The sequence below is a fragment of the Urocampus carinirostris genome, chromosome 4 (genome assembly GCF_059441175.1).
Source record: "Urocampus carinirostris isolate Australia breed hairy pipefish chromosome 4, RoL_Ucar_1.0, whole genome shotgun sequence".
NCBI lineage: Eukaryota > Metazoa > Chordata > Actinopteri > Syngnathiformes > Syngnathidae > Urocampus > Urocampus carinirostris.
In genome coordinates this window covers 25,348,196-25,370,037 of record NC_142352.1, presented here as the reverse complement: position 1 = coordinate 25,370,037, position 21,842 = coordinate 25,348,196, and the positions used below count along the sequence as shown (strand labels likewise).

The 21,842-nt window shown below is 35.9% G+C and overlaps 1 protein-coding gene across 1 annotated transcript in view; it reads left to right on the top strand.

Moving 5' to 3' along the window:
• Window positions 1–21,842, top strand: part of cdh8 (cadherin 8) — a 228,626-nt gene that overhangs the window by 7,485 nt on the left and 199,299 nt on the right. The window contains exon 2 of the mRNA XM_088333954.1: window positions 4,308–4,721. Coding sequence (XP_088190080.1) covers window positions 4,494–4,721 — 228 coding nt within the window. The 5' untranslated portion in view covers window positions 4,308–4,493. The remainder of the gene's footprint in view (window positions 1–4,307; window positions 4,722–21,842) is intronic.

Here is a 21,842-nt window from a genome sequence, read left to right as displayed (position 1 = left end):
ATTATGATTTGTATTTTACTATTGAAGCAAGTTGGAAATAGAAGAGATAAAACGTATATATTTGCTGAAAAAATAAGTTACTTGATGGCAAAATAATAAGAAATGATCCTCAAATGAGAAAATCATTAAAGAGTACTCTAACATATTTATTTAGGTCAGAATAATTAAGATTTAAAAAAACTAGTATTTTAAGGGGATAAAACGATAAAAAATCTGCCTTTTTTGTATAAAGATAACATGTTTTAAACATATAGCAAAAAACATAAATAATACTTTTTTAACAGAAACATATGGTAAATAGGATATAATTAAGTTTAAGAAAGAAACGTTAATTTAATAAAGAAAGGTATATAATAAGCAGAATTATTTGCCAATCCAACAAGGAGTATTTCTATTTTAACTTGACTCATTATTAATTTTAATAATATTAAGGGAAACGAAAAAACTCTTGAATAATTGTTATTAATAATTGTAATTGTTTATGAGCAAATAAGCTTTCACTTAAAATGTATCCAATTAAAACTGTAGATTACCATATTACCCGATCTTTATTACAGTGTGTATTTTTCGTAATACTATTTAAATGCTCTTTATTAACATATTATTTTGGGTATTTTTGTATTCTTTATCTTTTATTTTATTTCTTTAACACAAGGACACTGCTGGAAGTGTGAATTTCCTTAAGGGGATGAATACATTATCTATCTATCTATCTATCTATCTATCTATCTATCTATCTATCTATCTATCTATCTATCTATCTATCTATCTATCTATCTATCTATCTATCTATCTATCTATCTATCTATCTATCTATCTATCTATCTATCTATCTATCTATCTATCTATCTATCTATCTATCTATCTATCTATCTATCTATCTATCTATCTATCTATCTATCTATCTATCTATCTATCTATCTATCTATCTATCTATCTATCTATCTATCTATCTATCTATCTATCTATCTATCTATCTATCTATCTATCTATCTATCTATCAATTATCAACTGCTATCAAAGTGTAATCACAAATCTCAGATGAGAAAGTGAACAATAAAAAGCAACCTCAAGCTTGACATTTTTTTTTTACTTGACTTGATTTTTGTTCACAATTTAATTCAACTTTGTTGGCAAACATTGCCCACAGAAGGCCAGTCACTCACACAATGCTATAAATCTCTACTCGGCTAACCTATGACATTTATTTTACATTTACTCAGTTGTGGTTTATAAATGAGTGATGCATGTCTTATTGATTTTAGATGAAATATTTCACCTGGCCTAACATTGTTAGAATGGTGTAGCATTATTTGGCAAATGCATCCGCTATTTAGGCGTTTATGAATTTGGAGAAAGGGAAAATTAGAGTAAAATGTATACAATAATTTAATAGTTACTACCTTTCAATAACTACAGTTTGAGAAAATGATTGTAATCTTAATGAGCCCTCAACGGGTAGTTCGTTTCGAATTACTGTATAGATTGAATGCTTTGTGTTGTACATATCTTTTTGTGGCAAATATGAATTTTTTGGTCAGTTAGAATAAAAACAAAAGCATCAATGTATTTTAAATTATACTGAACTAATATAAATTATTCAATGTTATGAATATTTTTCATTATTAACATAACGTATCAGATATTTTTCAGCATCTACATTTGTTCTTCTTATTTTTTTCTGGATTTATTGTATATTTTTATTGTTAACATGAAGTTGATTACACATTTTTAAATATAATATATTTAACAATCAAAATATTACAACACATCTCATCTCATTAGCCGTACCGCTTATCCTCAGTAGGGTCGCGGGGGGGCTGGAGCCCATCCCAGCAATCATCGGGCAGTGGGCAGGGGACACTCTGAACTGGTTGCCAGCCAATCGCAGGGCACACAGGGACAGACAACTCATTCGCTCATTCACACCTAGGGACAATTTGGACCGGCCAATTCACCTGAAATGCATGTCTTTGGAATGTGGGAGGAAACCGGAGTGCCCGGAGGAAACCCACGCAAGCACGGGGAGAACATACAAACTCCGCACAGAAAGTCTGGAGCTGGATTTGAACCCACGACAGGTTCCCATGACATGAACTGTGCCGCACAAGCGCTAACCACTGCGCCGCCGTGCTGCCCCATTACAACACATTATTATTATTATTATTATTTTTTTTTTTTTTTTTGACAATTTAGTTGCCCTGCGACTGGCTGTCAACCAGTTCAGGGTGTCCCATGCACACTGGCTGAAGATATATGGGATGGGTTCCAGCACCCCCGCGACCCTACTAAGAATAGGCGGTGGAGATAATTGATGAATGGATGATAAGTTAGTTCTTTTTTATACTTATAGTTTGTTTATTTTACCTTATTATGTTGAATTCAAATATTTCTAAATCAATTGAAAAAATATATTTTTGTGTACCAGGCAAAAATGATGGTAGATCAGTATTGAATGACCTTAATTAAAGTGTGCAATGGCACCAAGCTTGCCTATACATGAGTAAAATTGTAATAATACTAATAATAACGAAACCCTGCTGATTTTCAGTTTGTGGATATTAACATTTATGAATGTCAGTAGCAGGCCGTGCATTGTTCACGTAAGCCTAAATGATGTGTCGTCCGTCAAAAAAAAACCACATCTTTATGAGCTGAATTTTAAAAGTGAATGACAAATCAAGAACTAGTTCCCTTTGGGACTCTTTTTTTTTACTTTTGTGATTGATCAATATGCATGGTTTTTTTAGGGATTCTATATTTTTTACTTTAAATTTTTTGATTGTAAAAAGGTTATATTTGCAATGTATTTTGTATCTGTAAATATTTTATTTTATGTTTCCCGTTTTTTTCAGGGATAATGTGTTATTTTTATAACTACTGTAACTGTCTTTTTCATAGTTTACTTGTCTTTATGAGTTGCTTGACATTAAATCTGTTTTATGTTAAAAGCTTTAGGTTAAAAGATTGAATGAGGTAAGTGTTCACTGTGCAGTAAACAGATAACATTTTGATTTAATAGAATAATAGACTTTAGACTTTGGTGCATTACTGTTCCCTAGCTGACAATTACTTACGCATACAAGAAAGTTTTGATGTCACCAACTCGAAATCTGATTGGCCAAAACAACAGCTTCATCGTCACTTGTTATGGCTCAGGATGGCCTTCGGATATGCTTGTGAAGGTCTATGGGCTGATTTCTGACCACAGCAACAAGTGACGGCTGTGATGGGTATAGTTAATCATGAAAGCACACAACTGAAAGCAGCAAAACAGAGGAAAAGCAATGAAGGGAAGCTGGAATACAATTTGCAATAATTTTACAAGTATTCATGGAGCAAATATACAATAATGCCTTGGCTATCGCAGTTATTGGGGACCAGAACTCCCGCACTAAAAGTGAAAATCTGCAAAGTAATGTTGCACTTTCATAAAAGCCCTTAGGGTTAAAAATAACCTCAAGATGACATCTTTACTGGCTGAAAGTATATGACTGTGACGAAAAAACAGCTCTTGATTTACAAATAAAAACACAGAAGTGAAGTTGAATGAATTGTCTTCAATATCATCGTCAAAAGTACAATTACATTGGCGGGCTTCTCCTTCTAGTGGTCGAACGTGATCTAGAGAGCTGCTGACTGGCTGCTTGCTGGCGTTGGGTATCCTTGAATTGAGCCAGGTCTCCATGATGATCAAAATACAAATGTCTTGGATGTAATATTTTCCCACGAGTCTTAGCTGTTTTATGAGTAATGCATCTGGCATTGGTGAGATACAGGCTATTTACTTACCGAACCAGATAACAATTCACAGAGCACCATTTCTTTGCACTCTTTTGACATTCCTTAGGGTCCTATTTAATTTATGAAATTACTCTCAATGTAATGAGCTGCTGAAATAGTAGCTGTAGCCTGGCTCTGTATTGTTTTAAGGGGGAGGGGGAGTGGCTGTCTGAATACATTGACTTGTGCGCCCGTCCCACTGCGTGACTGACAGCATACACCCACCTGTCACTGTTAAGCACAAAGTCACTCACGCACAGTCAACACACAATTCCCTCCCTCAACTTCCCCCGTGATAGCATTTGCTGTGTGCTGTCTGAACACAATGCACGATACGTTGATGTTAATGACAAAAAACAAGATTTTTCAAAATCCTTCACGAAGTGAACCAGGGATAACCAAGGCGCAAAGTAGGGATGGGTCTCTGTAATTACACTACTTGATTCAGCTATTTTTTAGGCCAACAGAGAAAAGCTTTGCAGGCCCTGACCGCCCAGCACTGATTAATGTATCTCCCCTTTTAGGTTTCCCGCATGGAATAATGGGACGCCTCCCAGGACACCTCGTCCCTATGGAAGACCCCGCTGAGTGACCTTTAGCGCCCACCGTTCACCTTTAGCTCACCATTGTCCAACCACTGGACGAGTGTCTCTTCTGCCAAACGAACCCCTAAAATCTTGATAAGAAAAAGCAAAACACGAGAGCGAAGGATGTGGAGGAGATCGGAAACAATGCTGACGGAAGCTTGGATGTCATTGCTGCTGGTGTGGATTACGTCGCTCCCCAGCGCGCCGGCGATCCCAGTTCGAGGTGCCGATACCGAGGCCGGTCCGGGCGAAGGACAGCGGCTGCTGAGCCGAGCCAAGAGGGGATGGGTTTGGAACCAAATGTTCGTGCTGGAAGAATTTTCTGGACCCGATCCAATCCTGGTTGGCAGGGTGAGTGGCGGCTTTTGTCGTCGTTTATATTAAGCTCGCTTATCGTGCGGGAACATTAATTCGGACGTTTGAATGCGCTCCCTGGCTTTGGCTCCCGGCGGATGTGGGGAGAATTTCTGCTTGTCATGTGAAGGCAAAGATATGGGAAGTACTTAAATGCTTCTTGGCTGTGATTAAAGCCTCCAGCATGTCCTTTATGATATAGGAAGTGACTTACCCAAAAAGGAAGCGCACGGTTGTTTACATTGCCAGCTATCGGGTAAATCTTCGCAGAATCGAAAACGGTAAAAAAAAATGTTCGGTTACTCGAGGTTTTAATCCCCTCACAAAATGAAATGTGTTACGGTTTTTAATACATGAGGCGACAAGCAAAAATGTTTCCATTTAAGGGATAATAATTTGACTTTGATTGTTTATGTGGGGTTAAGAGTCAATCCAGTATGGTACTACTTTGTTCATAGTCACTATATAAATATTTCACATGTCTTCATTGTTAAATACAATTACAGTACAATTATTCATCTTAATACTGTATTATTCTTTTAAACCGAATAACAAGCCCATTAAAATCATGTTTTTTTTTTTTACAAATAGCTACTGTACTGTTAAACAATACGAAGCAGAGAGAGTGCTTAGTTGATAAATATGCAGAACACAATGCAGTGAAGTAGCAAAACAGTGAAAGGTAAACCACGTTACAACAAGGGTTCAATTTATCTTAACCATTATGACTTATCTCAAAATTAAAAGTGGTATCTTTTCGCATTATATTCGATATATTCACAAAACGATCGTAAACATTGTCTTGTGCAAGTAGTAATAGCCTCTTATGACTCCCCAAAAACTATTTTAGGTTCAAACTGATTTTATTTTAAGTCAGTTTTCAGCAGATAATCTTGTTAACGTTAATTGAAAGCAAAATAACATCTTTCCAAAAAGTCCCCTGTATTTTATTGACACAATTAACTTCTGTGAAACCTGGTCTAAATGTCTGGCTTTGTTTTGTATTTTTTGTATGACTAGGGTTTATTATTTTGGTGAATTTTTTCCAGTATGACATTCACGAAATCGCACATAGCGATGGCCAGCTCATGCTCTCACTGAGTAGATGTCCCTAAAAGTTAAATGTTAATATTTTTATCTGACATATTGCACAGGGAAAATATCCTCGGTACTGTGGGTTAAAACAGTGGTTAATCACTGGGATACCGAATGGCACCAGTGTGTGGGTCGATTGGTACCGGGCTGCAGAGAAAGAAACAAAAGTAGCCTTATTTTTTGCTCAATGTGCACAAAAACACAGTCTAACACAGTAGTATATTAGATAGATAGATAGATAGATAGATAGATACTTTATTCATCCCCTAAGGGAAATTCACATTTCCAGCAGCATCCCTGAGCTGAGAACAATACAATAATAAAGCCAAAAGAATACAATATACAAATACCCAGTGTGACGTGCAAATGCCCACTATTTGCGCAATGCTCACCACATTTGCACATCATTGGATTCAACAGGAATTGAACCCGGATCCCAGCGGTAAGAACACTCAATTATAACCACTAGAACACTAGTGGTGTAGATCACATCAGAAAACACATTTCACACATTTCATAACATGTCATCATCACACTGTTTTTGGTGAATATACGGGGCCAGGATTAAAATAATGTATCAAGTATGTAAACTATGAGCACAGGACCAAAATAAAAACGTATCAAGCTTGATTCTTCATCGGGTACACCAAAGAGTCAATTCCCTTGGTGTGCTTGGGTTTTTTAAAATATTTCAGGACGACTTTCCTTTTACAACATTCTCTAACATTCTTTTCTGGTACTGTGGGTAATAATATCAATCAAATCTCCACTTGTTTCCTATCTCATTTACTTTCTTAGCGGTCTAATGATTACACAGTGGATTTAGATGTATTATTGTTATTATTACTCATGTAATTATTGGGCTGGATCACTGAGTTAGCATATCGGGGTAGTCAGAACCGCAAGCTAATCCTGCGGCTCCGGCCACCTGTTCCCTGGCCTGCCCGGAGGCCAAAGCAGCTTGTTCGCGGCTCGTTTTTGGGTCTCACCTGCAGGGCGGGAGTCGGCCCGGCTGGCACCAAGCTTTCCACTTGGCCCGATTCGTTCATCAGAACCGCCGCCGTCCGTTTTCTTCCCAGCATTACCGCCTGGCTTCCACGTTTTGGCCTCGCTCTTGTTTTGTGTTTCTTGTCGGCGGTCGGCGTCATATGGTGGCATCAATTAAACATGGGCCACCATGTGGGACTCGCACCTGCCTGTGTTTGTGTGTTTGCGTGGATACCCGTTAGCCGTTACATACCGCGCAAACACAAAAACGTCGTTAAGTGGCGCATTAATTTTTTAGGGCAAGTCAATTAGGAAGCCTCGGATGGTTTTGACAATGGCAGCTTATCACGAGGAAAAAACTACCAAAAGAACAAGCACATTGAGCTGTGTATATATATATATATATATATATATATATATATATATATATATATATATATATATATATATATATATATATATATATATATATATATATATATATATATATATATATATATATATATATATATATATATATATATATATATACATATTAAGAACCTGAAAATAAAACCTAAAATAATACTCAGAATAAAATAAATATTGCACATTTTTGAGGGTGTTTTAATGTTTTTTTTGACTGTTTTAAAATTTAACATTTCTCTCTTTTATTGAGGAAAAAAATGTTTAAAATGATTTCAGACATTCTACTTTGAAAAGAACATTAAAAGTCTATCAAGTAAATAAAACAATACTTTTTAAATAGTATTTCAACGTATTATTTTTTTCTCAATTAGTATAGGAATATATCACAATGATTTCAGTTTTTATTCTGGTATTTTGAATCAATGATAAACAGAAACAAGTTTAAAATATAGAAAATTATAACATAAAGTAATTTTTTTTTAGCAAGAATGTTCTAAGTTATTTTTTTCTGCAGTTTACATGCAGACATACTAATTTGCTGTACACAGCCTGATTACTCACAACATCTAATGGCTAGCTTATATTAACTCCACACTGACTATACATTAAAGAGACACTGATTGCCTGCAGACTACAAAGCACTCACCTTTTAGATGACTAACCACCACCTCCACATTGAAAATCGTACGCGACACTTACATGACTGGCTAGACCTTACCTACGTACTGACTACACGCTCGCTGACTGCACATAGCCGTCATGTTGACGAAATATCGAGATTTTGCAGGCTCGTGCACGTGGGTGGATTGGCTGAAGAGCCTGAAAAGCACACTTTACTAGCATTCGTTGTGTGCAGCATGCAATTCTCTGCAGATTATGGAGAGTAGGTGTAAATATAAACCCAAAATATAAATGCCCAGTAATCCCTCATTTTTCGCGGGAGTAAGGTTCCAAAAAGGACCTGCGGTAGTCAAAACAAACAAAGTAGAAAACTTGTATATGTGTATTTATTAAATAGTTTATTGTATATTAAAACCAAACAGTACACCATTATTACACAATCAAGAATTTGTTTAAAAAAATAAAAGTACTGTACATTATAAACTTGATTTTTTTTTTAATTTTACCAATAGCTTCTGTCCTGTCAAATTATAATTTTAAAATGCTATATTGCACTATACTTATGGGCACTTTTACATTTTTACTTAAGATGCTATTTTGTCACCATGAGAACATTATTGAAACATTATTGAACATTATTTGGTATATAAATGTTAACCTAACAAGAATATTCCAAACAACAAAATAATGTAATATTTTCTAAAAACGTTTTATTTTTTTAAATTTCTTTCTACTTGTATTTTTTTTATTTATAAAAAAATGTTTGTACCGTCAAGTTATAATTTTAAATTAATCATGCTACTATTAATTTATTGTCATCATTGAGACGTTATTGGAAAACAAAAAATGTGGCAATATTATGCTTTTAACCTTTAGCATGTCGAGAATTTGTTGGCGATAGAAAGCATCTGCTTTTGTCGTCATAGAGCGTTTTCTGGACGTGGCTTTTGAAAAAACTCACAATTGAAAAACAATTGCTCGCAGATATAGGCAGGAAAAAAGCAGACCGCAGTTCAGAATCAGAATTTCGAATACAATCCATAATGAATATTGGAAAAAAGTGCAAATGTGAAAAGTAAACTGCAAAAGAGAAATGGATTACTCTACTATAAAGAAGAGAGAAAAAAGGTAAACAACTAAATCGGCTAAAAATGTTGCCTATTTTAAGGGTAATTTTCCAGTTTCAAGATGTTTCAATTTGTTTTTGTAGTAGAATAATAACAAATGTACTTAAAATAACTAGCACCTGGGAAATAGTTTTGCTTAATCTGAGTAGAAAATAGTTCTTAAAATGAGAAAGATAATATACCATAATTTTGCTTATTTTAAAGATGACTTTTAAAGATGACACAAGATCAAACAAATGAGAGTAGTGGTTTTCACGTTTACCTAACACTCGAAAGGTCCCCGGTTCGAGACCGGTTGGAAACATATGTTGGCCTGGAAAGAGATGGGTGCCACTAGCCTGTACATGCCCAAGATACACCACAGGAAATGGTGCCTCTACGACCCCATTGGTTAAGGGATCCAACGAACCAACCAACCAACCAAAATCTAAATATACATGCACAGTGCAAGCTAACAAAAAAAGGGACATAGGTGTGTTACTATTAGCTTTAAGCTTTAAACTATTAGCCGCCAACCAAAACTTGGGACCCTATACTAGTCAAGTAAAGTTATGTTTATTTGTATAGACCTTAATGACAAAAAGTCTCAAAGGGCTCCTCAGACCCTTACAACTACCATTTCATTATATTTGCTTACAGTGCATGGTAGAATATTTAAAGAATGAAAGAAATATCTTCACATAATTAACCTACTACCAAGTTTTTTTTAAATATAATCCCATGTTTAAATCATGGTCCTTGGCCACTAAATACATACATGACATTCATACTCTTTCATATGTTTGCCGACTTAATTTACGAGTAAATTAATAGTGTTTGTCCTTAAAGTAGAAGTGTTGTCTTAGCTAGGATTGGATAGATACCCCAAAACAATAAGTGTTTGAAAGAACAGATAAAAAAAACAAATAAAAAACATCTAGGTTCTGTGTACTGTAAGCCACAATGGATTTTTCAGTAATGATAATGTTTTTGGCATTTAATATTCAACGGGAATTGGAACATGTTGTCCCCAACAATGTTTTATCAAGGTGATAATGAGGATGATTAAGAACGAGGTGAAGTGTTGATCACGACTTTCCTGAGTATGAAAAGTTAAGCCTTGCCGCACTGCACTTCTGTTCAAGAAGTTTTGGAGACCTTCTGGGAACACCAGGCGCTGTAAATGGGTCATTTGGCGCACGCTTTACTGCGACAGCACTGACTGTACAGTCTGTGAAAATTAATTTCCCTATGGGGACGACATAAAGATGAATGTATGAATTGAATGAATGAATGAATTAATGAATGAATATAATATTTTCTTTCACCCTTCTTCTTTTAGATACACTATTGTGTAGTTGTTACTTGAAAATAATAGTACCTATTGGAGTGGGAGATTTTTTTCTTTTGTCATTTCGTCCCTTTAATTGATATAGTGTGCTGAGACACGGACAAGGGATGATACGCTCATGAGTGATGTGTATAGCGTAAAAGATAATTAAAATAATTAAAGGGGCAATTTGTATTTTTAACACAACCCAGAGGTTAAACAAAACAAAACAAAAATCAGAAAGAAATTAGAAGAAAACCCTAATTATAAACAAAATTAGATTAACTAATATATAAATATGCATTTTTTTCAACACTCTAGGTCACAATTTGCATTTATTTAACATTAGATGAGATTCAGAGAGGCTGCCAAGGCTACACAAGCAAGGAATAAACTCTTATTTTCTCTGTTTTATTTATTTATTTATTTTTTTTCTTGCCTTTTTAAATTTTCTTTTGCCCTATGTTCCCCTGTTTTCTTGAATTGGTTTTGTTAGCTTCAAAATTTCTACACAGATGGATGAGGTTTACTTTCTTAAATGAATCATTCAAAGCTTGCATTAAGAAAACTGGCTTGATATCCTAGCCAATTACCTGGGTACAGATATTGTAGACAAATCGATAATTTTGTACCACCAACAAGGATATCCCTCCTAAATATATTGATTCAAACTTGCATATATTCATATGACATGGACATACTTATTTCCAAAAGCTTTTAAATGTAAACTACCACAGAATCAAGTCAAAGCTCGCTAGCTTAGCAACTACCTCCTTTAATATAAACCTCCAGATTCAGCGTCACAGAAAAATAAAATACACTAATGCATGCTTGATGTGTATTTACTAATGATAGATAGATGGATAGACGGAATACAATTGTTTCAGTGTCGCTAAAATTCAGATAACATGTATGCAATATGTTAGTTTGGGTAGGTGGAGCCAAACGAGGCTGTTCTTGTCCAACCAAACCTGCATTTTTTTTCCCTGACTTTTGCACGGTAATCCCTCCGGCCGGCGCACACCAGCCGCTCCCGCCCTGCTTGGCCTTTGCGGAGGTAATAAAATGCGCTGCCTGGGCTGAGCTTTAATTACACGTGCATTCCCCAGTCTGCTCTGGCGACATCATCATGGCGGCGGTGCGGGAGATTGGGCGCCATCGATTTTTAGCAGCGTGTCATTCACAGCCGTCTCACCCCCGTGCAGGCTATTAGCATAAATGTAAGGGGGGTTGTAGGTGTGAAAGAAGGACGATGGTGAGGCGTGACATCCCCCTGCCTCATACCGGTGTTCTTCTTCAGCTTTTCATCTTTTTGTCATTGTGAGGCTGGTCTAGAGTGAGACAAGTTTTAGGAGGAAAGGTAAAAAGACAGAGAGGCAAGGAGAGAGGGAGAGAAAAGCAGAGTGAGAGAGAGGAATAGATAGTAGGAGAAGGAGAGAAAGAGAAGCAGAGTAAAAATTAGAAAGAAAGACATGGTGAGGAAGAGAAAGAGAAAAACAACGATGAGAAAGAGAAAGACAAGTAGAGATTAGGGGAGAAAGGTGAAAAATGAGAGAGAAAAACCGAGAGAAAGGACGATTGTTATTTTCTACTACGTATTTATTTAATATTTATTGAGTTTTCAAACCATGGTTAAATGTGCTGCTCAAGTTTGCCATCCGGGTACTTTAGGAATAAAGTTACCTTTATTTTGGTTTAAAACTGATGTACAATGTTTTACTCCCCAAATAAAGCATTTTATTTGAAAGGACAAATAATAAAGTTTGTCTAAGTAAAACAAAATCCAGTAAACTAAATGCTATTTCCGTGTGGTGTCAGATATTCATAATTGGATGATGACGATCATGTTTTTACCACGCCATTTGTTTTGTTGAAACAACACTCGCCAGATTTTCATTTCGTACTCAAAAGGTAAAAATGGCTTATGGGAGCTTTAATCCTAAATCTAACGTATCTTTATTGCATTAATTCAATAGTTATCTGAGTACTTGAGAGTTAAACTGATTGGATATGTTTTAAACCAGGAGTTAAAGTTTAAAGCGTTAACTTAATAGTTACTTGGGTACAGAATATTTGAACAGCTTTAATCAGCTTCAAATTAAGATTTAAATGATCTTTAAAGGATTAACTCAGGATTCAAGCACTTGAGAGTGAAAACAACTTAAGCCACCTCTAAACCAAGATTTATGGAAGCTCAAACTCGAAGGTTTTCTGTGAACTCGAGCATTAATTAACGTAAAGCAGCTATACACCTAAGTGTTGACGCTAATTAAACTAAGGGTTAGCATGAATTAAATCAAGTGTTACAGCTGCTTTAAACTATTAACTCTAGAGTTAACTGGGTAATCTTAAAGCAGCTTCAAAACAAGAGTTACTTTGAAGTATTAACATTAAATGCTTTACCTCCAAGTTAACCCTTTCCATGTGAGTGAAAGCTCTAAAAGTGTTTTAACTGATGAGTCAATGGTCAAAAAATAACTCCAGATTTAAATCCACTTTATGCATCTTTAAATATTGATCTACATTAAATTCGTATACAAAGTAGCTTCAACTCTAAGGTTAAACAGGATTACAACTTTGGCAGAGGCAGAAACAAAAGGGGCAAGAGTTTTGTCAATCAGAACGCAAAACACAATGCACAATGAAAAACTACAAAGCAGCGAAACTGCGAAAACTAAACTTCGATACAAACTATGGGTTAGTGCAGGGCTATCCAAACTTTCAGACAGCAGGCCGGATTTGGTAAGCTGAAAATGTGTGAGGGCCGACTATTCAGCCAGAAATTCTCTGAACAAATCCACCCTCCGTAAAGGTTTGTAGTGCTTGGCGACCAGTGTTGCTACTTCGTAGCTTGCCTTCGTAGCATATCCATTTGACTTGCAAGGTCTCGTGAAAAAGCACTATTGTCCCATTAAAAAAGCTTCCAGTTGCTTTACCTTTTCACAGCATTCGTTTCCAGTCAGATTGTCCAGTCAGTATGTTTTATCTGGGAGTGCCTCTTGTTATTATATTCCTTAACAACAGCTTCAATAAGTTGGCAAATTAGGCAGACACTACTGTTTCGGATTTTGATGAAAAAATACTCGTTTTCACGTCTCCCTAAAGCAATGGCCCTCACACCCAGCTTTCCTTTTTTTTTTTGAATTTACAGTCACCATGTAAAAAATGGGATAAGATGAAATTTTCAGGGAAAGCCAATGGAAAAGTGGCCAAAGGGCTACTGCCATAATCTAGGAAATTATTATTTTTTATTTTGGGTACAAATTTATTTTATGTTGTGGTCATCGTTCCTGGCGGGCCACTTAGTAATTTTATGACAGGCTGCCGGCCAGTAAAAATGTGATAATGGGCTGTAATTAGCCCGAGGCAAGACTTTGGACATGTCTGGGTTACTGTCTTTGAAAGTACAACTAATACTATTTGTTCCAGTAAACAAAATCTCGCAAGCTAAATGCCAAATTTTTCTGGGGTGCCAGACATCCAGAATTGGAAAACAACATTGGCTGATTTGTTTGGCTGAAACAACGCATTTCAGTGGCCAGATTTTTCTTTTAGTTCCAGTTTGAATCGTCTTCCATCATGAGAAAACTCTGTCAACTAGCGTATTGTAACCCAAAAAAACATACATCAGGCCACGCGCAAGCCTCAGCAGGATCAATAATCAAAGCCGAATCGCCGTCGAGCTCCAATTGACGAATGCTAATGCTTGATTATCAGCGGCGGATAAAAATCTTCGACAATGCGCTAGGCACAACACAGCGGACTGCAACGCAATTATTATCAATCCTCCCTCTGTAAACGACGCCGCTCGGAAGGAGACCCCAGGAAAAAAAACTGTGAAATATTCACGCGCCAGCCGCCATTAATTGGTTACAAAGAGAACACAAATCGGATTTGTCTTTGCTGCAAACGTAGCCATTTGCTGGCTGTTTGTCTTTCGCTTCCGAGACGAGCGTCGACTTTTAATGGGCGAGCGACGAGCGTCTGAGACGAGACTTTGGAGTAACACAAGCGGCTTTTGATTGAATGCGAGGGGGAAACTTGGCGGAGAAAGCTTTCCAGGCTGTTTTTTGTAAAAACCTTAAGACGAATGGTTGCCTAGAAAGCCAGGCTGGGTATTCCACATAGCTATACCATATTATCATAGGTGGGTAGTAACGGAGTATAAGTAAATGTACTCCGTTACTACCCACATTTACTTGAGTAAGTTTCTACTAATACTTTTACATCCCTATACTTTTACTTTTCCTTCAAAACTGTACTTTGACTCCGCTACATTAGGCAACATTGAAGTCATTATTTTGTTACTTAATAAATCCCCTCTATGTAAGTACGTGTCTGTCTGTCTCCGTTAAGGCACATATATAATGACAGAGACTTACGGCAAGCTCTGCCATGTTTAACCAATCAGACATAGCAGCCTCGTCACATGACCAGAATCAACTTAAGTGGGGAAATTTAGTTTACAGAATAAACAGATGGAAAATGTCGCTCAGCAATACCGACTATGAAAATACAGAAGAGGAGGTGCAGCCCTGGCCTCACATCAAAAGCATGTTTCTCTTAAAACGGTTTCCAAAGAACAAATACAATATACAATGTCTCCTTTGTTCGAGTTGATGGGCTAGCTTGTTGTACTGCAGAGCCTGATGAGATAAGTATTGGGGCTTTAAATGGGCTATGTGGCGCTACTCAATTTAATTTTTATTGTTTATTGTTTTTATTGTTTATTAAATCACTTGAATTTACACTGATTATTTTAATCTACTTTTAAATTAAATGTGATTTTTTTTGTGGATTTGATGGATTTTGATAATTTGATGATCTGATTGGTCGTTTAAAAAAAGTCATTAAATACAACAGTGCTACAAGTACTCAGTACTAATGAATCATCAAAGTACTCATTTTTCTCACCAAGTACTTTAATGATTCATTTTACTTCTACTTGAGTAATAATATTCTAGTAAGTAGTAAGTAAAATAATAATAATAATAATAATTTCCTTTGTATTGTCATTCTTTGTAAGAACGAAATGTCGATACACCTGACCCGTTGTAGCGAGTCGATGCAGCCGCAGCCAACAGAGGGCGCCGCCATTATACCAATTAGGTATGTCTCGGCCGAGGCGCGAACCAGCGACCTCCCAGTCTCAAAGCGGGCACACTACCATCTAGGCTACTGAGCTGGAAGCACTTTTTACTTCAGTAACATTTTTGGCTACTCGACCCCAAAAAAGATTGGTACTTGAGGTAAATGTGACTTAAAGAAGTTTTAAAGAAGAAGAGTTAAAATGAATTCAAAGCATTTTTTCAAGAGTTACTTGGGTACTTGAGTGTTAAACCAATTGAATATGTTCTAACTGGTTGTTAAAATTGCGTTAACTCAATAGTTACCTTGGTACTCAATAGTTCAAACAGCTAAACACCAGCTTTAAACCAAAACTTAAAGTACCTTTAATGTATTAACTCGAGATATTTTGGTACTTGAGCATAAAACAGCTCAAAGTTACTCTAAAATAGCTTTAAAGCAGGGGTCTCCAACATGGTGCCCTAAGACGTATATATATATATATATATATATATATATATATATATATATATATATATATATATATATATATATATATATATATATATATATATATATATATATATATATATATATATATATATATATATATATATATATATATATATATATATATATATATATATATATATATATATATATATATATATATATATATATATATATATATATATATATATATACACATAAGCCACCTTTAAACCTAGAGTTGAATACAATTTTAAGCATTAAGTCAGGAGTTATTTGAGTACTTGAACGTTGAATAAATCTAAATAAACCACACATTAAAGCCACTTTAAAGGTGGTGTGAATAGTGTGCAAATATTATTTTTGTTAATGCCATCTTCTGGCTGAAATTATCATTGCAGTCTCCAAGATGTCTCCTTCCTAAAACACGCTCAAATAAACTGTTTTTTAATTATTTTGGGGTTTTGGTTGGCTTTTGGACTGTATTTAAAACAGTTATTTTCTTATTTTCATCATATGTTTGCTACCCTTAACAAACAATCGTGGGAACGAGCATACAATCTCTTTGCACCCTGTTTCCCATTCCTGCTTTCTATTGTCTAGCGATTCCCCAAGAACATTGATACAAGTCATTTTTGAACTCAGTTTGGTTGTGTTACCACATACTTTGAGAAAATACTGTAGTTCAAGGACACCTCAAATGACGTTCCCCACCTTTAAAAAGTGTAATGCTTTACCTTTGAGTTAAAGCTTTAAAGCTTCTTGGCTGTTTGGTTATTTCATAAAGATACAATAACTTTTGATTTAAGTAGTTTTTTTGTGTCTTTAAACCTTTGGGGCAAGAGGAGTAGATCGATCTTGGAAAGCCATAACACAATCAAACATTTCACAGAATCATGCACATTCGCTTACCTCGAAATCAATGTCAGTAAAACAATATAAATTTGGTTCAACCCCCTCACCCTAACCCCCCATCATCATAAACAAAAACAAAAAAAAACAGTTGTAAAAGTGCACACCTTTCAATACTTGGGAGTAAAACAACATGGCACAGTCACCACTGATCAGCCTAACGTGGGCATTCAAAAATAGTCAATAAAGTCTGTCAGTCATCAATAAACTCAAAAGTCTATATGTTGCACATCACTTTCTGTATCTACTGTACCAAAACATTGTTCAACCCATCCTCTTGTACTGCTCCAAGAGTTCTGCTCCAAGAGTTCTCCCACTATACTCTATGTTACAAACTGGACAAAACTCTCAATAATCTCATATCCAACATCTCCGACATAATTAACATCATCTGACTCACCCAAAACACCAATACTTCATCCCACTTACCGCCAGGGTGTACTGTAGATACAGGTCAATAAGTTTTGGGTGCGCCTGCCTCAGGAAAAGCCTGATCCCCTATACCATTACCCTTCTAAACAACAGGCTCTTCCTGACCCATCCAGTAAGTCTGCCTTCATTGTCCTACTGTCATATATTTTTGTAATTCAGCGTTTTTTTGTAATGTAATGCCTGGTTATTTCCCCTGGTAGTTTGTGGAAGTGAATTTTCCATAAGGGACCAAAAACTACATCGAAATCAAACTACCTATTTGTTCGAATGCAGACTATTTCGACTACCGAGGTTTTTATTTTACTCTTGTCTTCATTGTGACACTTTTCCTCGTCTACATCAATTCCTTCCACCCCCGGTCTGCATCCTATTGTTCGATTTTACGTCAGCAATCAGGTGATAAGAGATCTGTGCTCGGGTGTATCGCTTTCCGTTTGTCGCTATGTGTTCATATTTAACAAATGTTCCCTTTTCCAAGAGATCTTAATGACTGGCTGCGATAAAGTCAACATCTTTGTAGCTTATCTTTGCCGTGAGCAGACTTCACACGCCCGGAAAGCGAGATGTAGGACACCCAATCTATAAATACTGTGACTGTAGACTTTTGCTTAAGCATTTCCTAGCATAATGTTAGTTTCAAGGTATGCTCTGTTCCTGCTTAGTACTGTTAAAACATTTCTTTTCTCACCTGTAGTGAAATCACAGTTTGCTTTTTAGAGTTGATACTTTTCTCCTTCTATTCCTGTTTTTTTTAACATATCATATGACGAAAAAAAAAAAAAAATGTTATCCTCTGCTTTTAAGGCTATTAATTTGTTTCAACAACTTCGGCTAAAACGCTATGGCGTCTTTTTTTGCAAGAAAAAATAAAGTATTTTTAAAATTATTAGGTCGTTTGATTATTATTTTTTTCCTATTGTTGCAATTAACATAAAACAAAAATAATGCTTCTGGAGACCAATACCCATATTTCAAGATGTTGTTGTTTTCTGTTATTGCAGTGTACAAAAATACAGACGCGACAATTTGGACCTGTTTTTAATTAGTTCCAAATTTAGTCAATCTTTTGTAATCACATTCTCAGGTGTAAAAGTAAATGCCCTTTTGCACTTGTTTTTCTGTCTTATTTTTATTTTCAAAGCCAGAGCTTTTACTTTTATCTTTTCAGATAAATCCTGAAAATTTATGGTTACCATTATTTTCCTTCTTTTAAAACTTGTGTGCTTTTACTTTTTTTCCCCATCTGATCCTCAAAAAAAGAAAAGCATGATTACATTATTATTGCTTAAATCTGCGAAAAAAAAATAATAATACAACTTGTACAAAGTGTTCAACTACACTGACATCAGTGTTCCCTCTAAACTCCGCGTGCGCAATTGCGCACCGCTCGCACATTCTCGGCGCACAAAAACATCGAGCCAGTGTACAAAAATGAGGGCTCAAAATTACTTATTAAGAAGCGACTTAGGTCAAAGTTACAGTACATGAAGGGAAAAATACACGGGTTCCCCTGACGTTGTGTCCTAAATGCGGTATTTTGAAGTCGAACGGAGTTGAGTAAAGTTAGTAGAGTATGTCGAGAACCTGCTTCTTCAGCTCGGCTCACTAAAAGGAACCGGCTCTTTCGGGTCCTATAATTTCCAATTACCGTATTTTCCGCACTATAAGGTGCACCGGGTTATAGGGCGCACCCCGAAAAAATAGTTTTTGGTCCTCATTTTGACATACATAAGACGCACCGGATTATAAGGCGCTACAATGGGAACGTGGACAAAACAGTTAAATAGTTCAGTCAAACTTATTACCCCCTTAACATTCCGTAAGCTTGCAAAAACGCAAATACGTGTCGAGAACACGTGCGGATGCGGTGTCCGTAAGATGTCACTCAAATGCATCGTTCCATCATTCGGAAGGTTACAGTCTTGGGATTCAAGAAATGCTAACCATTCCTTAGTATCTATTTTCTTTTTCGCTCGCAACTTTACTGTGCATATGACAATAAACACTTGGAATTGAGTTTAATTTAAAAATAGACACTCTATTCCGTCCATTATCTGCACCGCTTATCACAGAAACATCAAGTTCAGTCTGAAACAAGATACAGGGACAATATAAAACCCGGAGTAGCTCACCGAAGTCGTTGTGTTCATAATAATGTGCAGCCAATGTCCTCTTATATCCGTGAGAGTAGTAAATCCAGGAGAATACAATATTTACAAATACAGAATAGAAAACAATGCTTTCTCTATGCCGTCAGCCACATGCTATACGCATTCATCTTTTTCGGCCAATTGCAGGCTTAGTTTGCCGTTTAAGCCAATGGCAGCCTGTAAATGATAAAAAGGATCCGCCCCTTGACCTCCGAATAACTTTAGCCAATAGTGATCGATTCAATTGATGATTGACACATCTTTTTCGGCCAATTGCAGGCTTTGTTTGCCGTTTAAGCCAATGCCAGCCTGTAAATGATAAAAAGGATCCGCCCCTTGACCTCCGAATAACTTTAGCCAATAGTGATCGATTCAAATGATGATTGACACATTGGTTAGCCAATGAAACGCCGGTATATAAATCCCAGCATACACCGCGTACTACTTGGCGTTCGGGGGAAAATCTAGTCGGCGGCTGCAAGTTAGTTGGAAGACTTTGCGACTTAATGTTGATCCATAAATAAGGGGCACTGTATTATAAGGCGCATGGTCAGCTTTTGAAAAAAATAAAGGCTTTTAGGTTCGCCTTATAGTGCGGAAAATACGGTATATCAAGTGAATCTTGTTGCCAACATTGTACTTCCACTAAAAAATGTGATTAAGTAGTTCTGTATCTTACAACTGACTAAATAAGCCCCCCAAAATGTTAATATCATGCGCCAAAATATATCAGGAAATAAAAATAAATGGATATCTTGTAAAAGAATTGTAAGAACAAACGACGTTTGTGGGTAATACAACCTGTGTAATAGTACATGAGTCAATTCATTCAAAAGAGAAAAATAATTTTGCATTGCCGGAAACTCAGCAAAATGTTACTTGATGTCAAGTTTTGGACATGTTTGATATTTAATTATCTTGCCACACTTGGGATTATGGTTGCTCACTGTAGTTTCAAGCGTTGCTCACTGACTTTGTGTGAACGCTCAGACCCGTGGAAAATTACAGGGAACATTGACTGACACCACAACTTGCTGAGGGTTTTGAGTTTTTCCTTGCCCACATGTTGGTTTACGATCAGTGATGGTGTGATTGTAATATGTACAGTAATTGGACACATTTTGTAATTAAGTCCTATATAAATACATGTGACTTGACTAGAACTAGACTTACACATGCCAGTATCTGGTCACAAGTCTGTCTGAATGCCTCATCAACCTTGTTTTTTATTTACTTATTTATTTTTGCTGAGCGTATACATTCATGTTTGCCTGGCTAAGACCTCAACAATTATAATATTTTTTAGATATCTTTTCTCATTTTATGATATATTTTCCAAGAAAAAATGAAGAAAGAATCTTGTATTTGTATTTGTAAAACAAATTCAAAAATCCCAAAATTGTAAAAAATACACATAAAACAATCAACATCTGGATAAATACATATTTTTTATAAATAAGGTCCCCAAAAACACTTGTGCCACAACTTAGACCAGGGGTGTCAAACTCATTTTAACTCGGGGGCCACACGATAGAACAAACATTCTGTCGGGGGCCGCACTAGTAGATTAAAGATAAAGAAAAAGAGAGATAAAAAAATAAGAGAAAGAGGGAGGGAAAAGGAGAGTGCGGGGTATAATGAAAAAAAAGAGAGCGAAGGAGTGAGCGTGAGAAACAAAAGATAAAACGTTGTGAGAGAGGGGGAAAATAAAGGGAGAGGAAGAAAGAAATCCAAAGAGAAATAGAAAGACAGAAGGAGAGAAAAGAGAAAAGAAAGCACGAAGGGTATGATGAGAGAAAGAGAAATGAGAAAAAGAAAAGAGGAAGTTGGAGTAAAATAGGTTAAAAGACACAGAGAGAGAAAGAGACAAAGAGCAACAAAGGAAGAGAAAAAGAAAGACACAGAGAGTGAAAGAGACAGAGACAGAGTGGGAGTAAATGGGTGGAAAGGAAAAAGAGAGACAGAGTGGGAGAAAATGGGTGGAAAGGAAAAATAGAGAGAGAGCGAGAGAGAGCGAGAGAGAAATAAATACAAGTACAAGTGTCCTTGTGAGAAGCACCTGGCTTTGGCAACATCAAGTTGACACATTTCAACCTGCAACTTGTTTTTCTCTAGCACTTCTCTGAGCGTTGACTCGCGGGCCGGATTCATTCCCTTAGTGGGCCTGATCTGGCCCGCGGGCCGCCTGTTTGACGCCTGTGACTTAGACATTCTGATGTCTGGTCACAAGTCTGTCTAAATGCCTCCACAACCTTGATTTTTTTCTTTTTTTTCCCGAGCTTATACTTTTGTTTTCCTGGCTAAGATTAAAAAAAAAAAATATATATATAAAATATACATATATATATATATATATATATATATATATATATATATATATATATATATATATATATATATATATATATATATATATATATATATATATATATATATATATATATATATATATATATATATATATATATATATATATATATATATATATATATATATATATATATATATATATATATATATA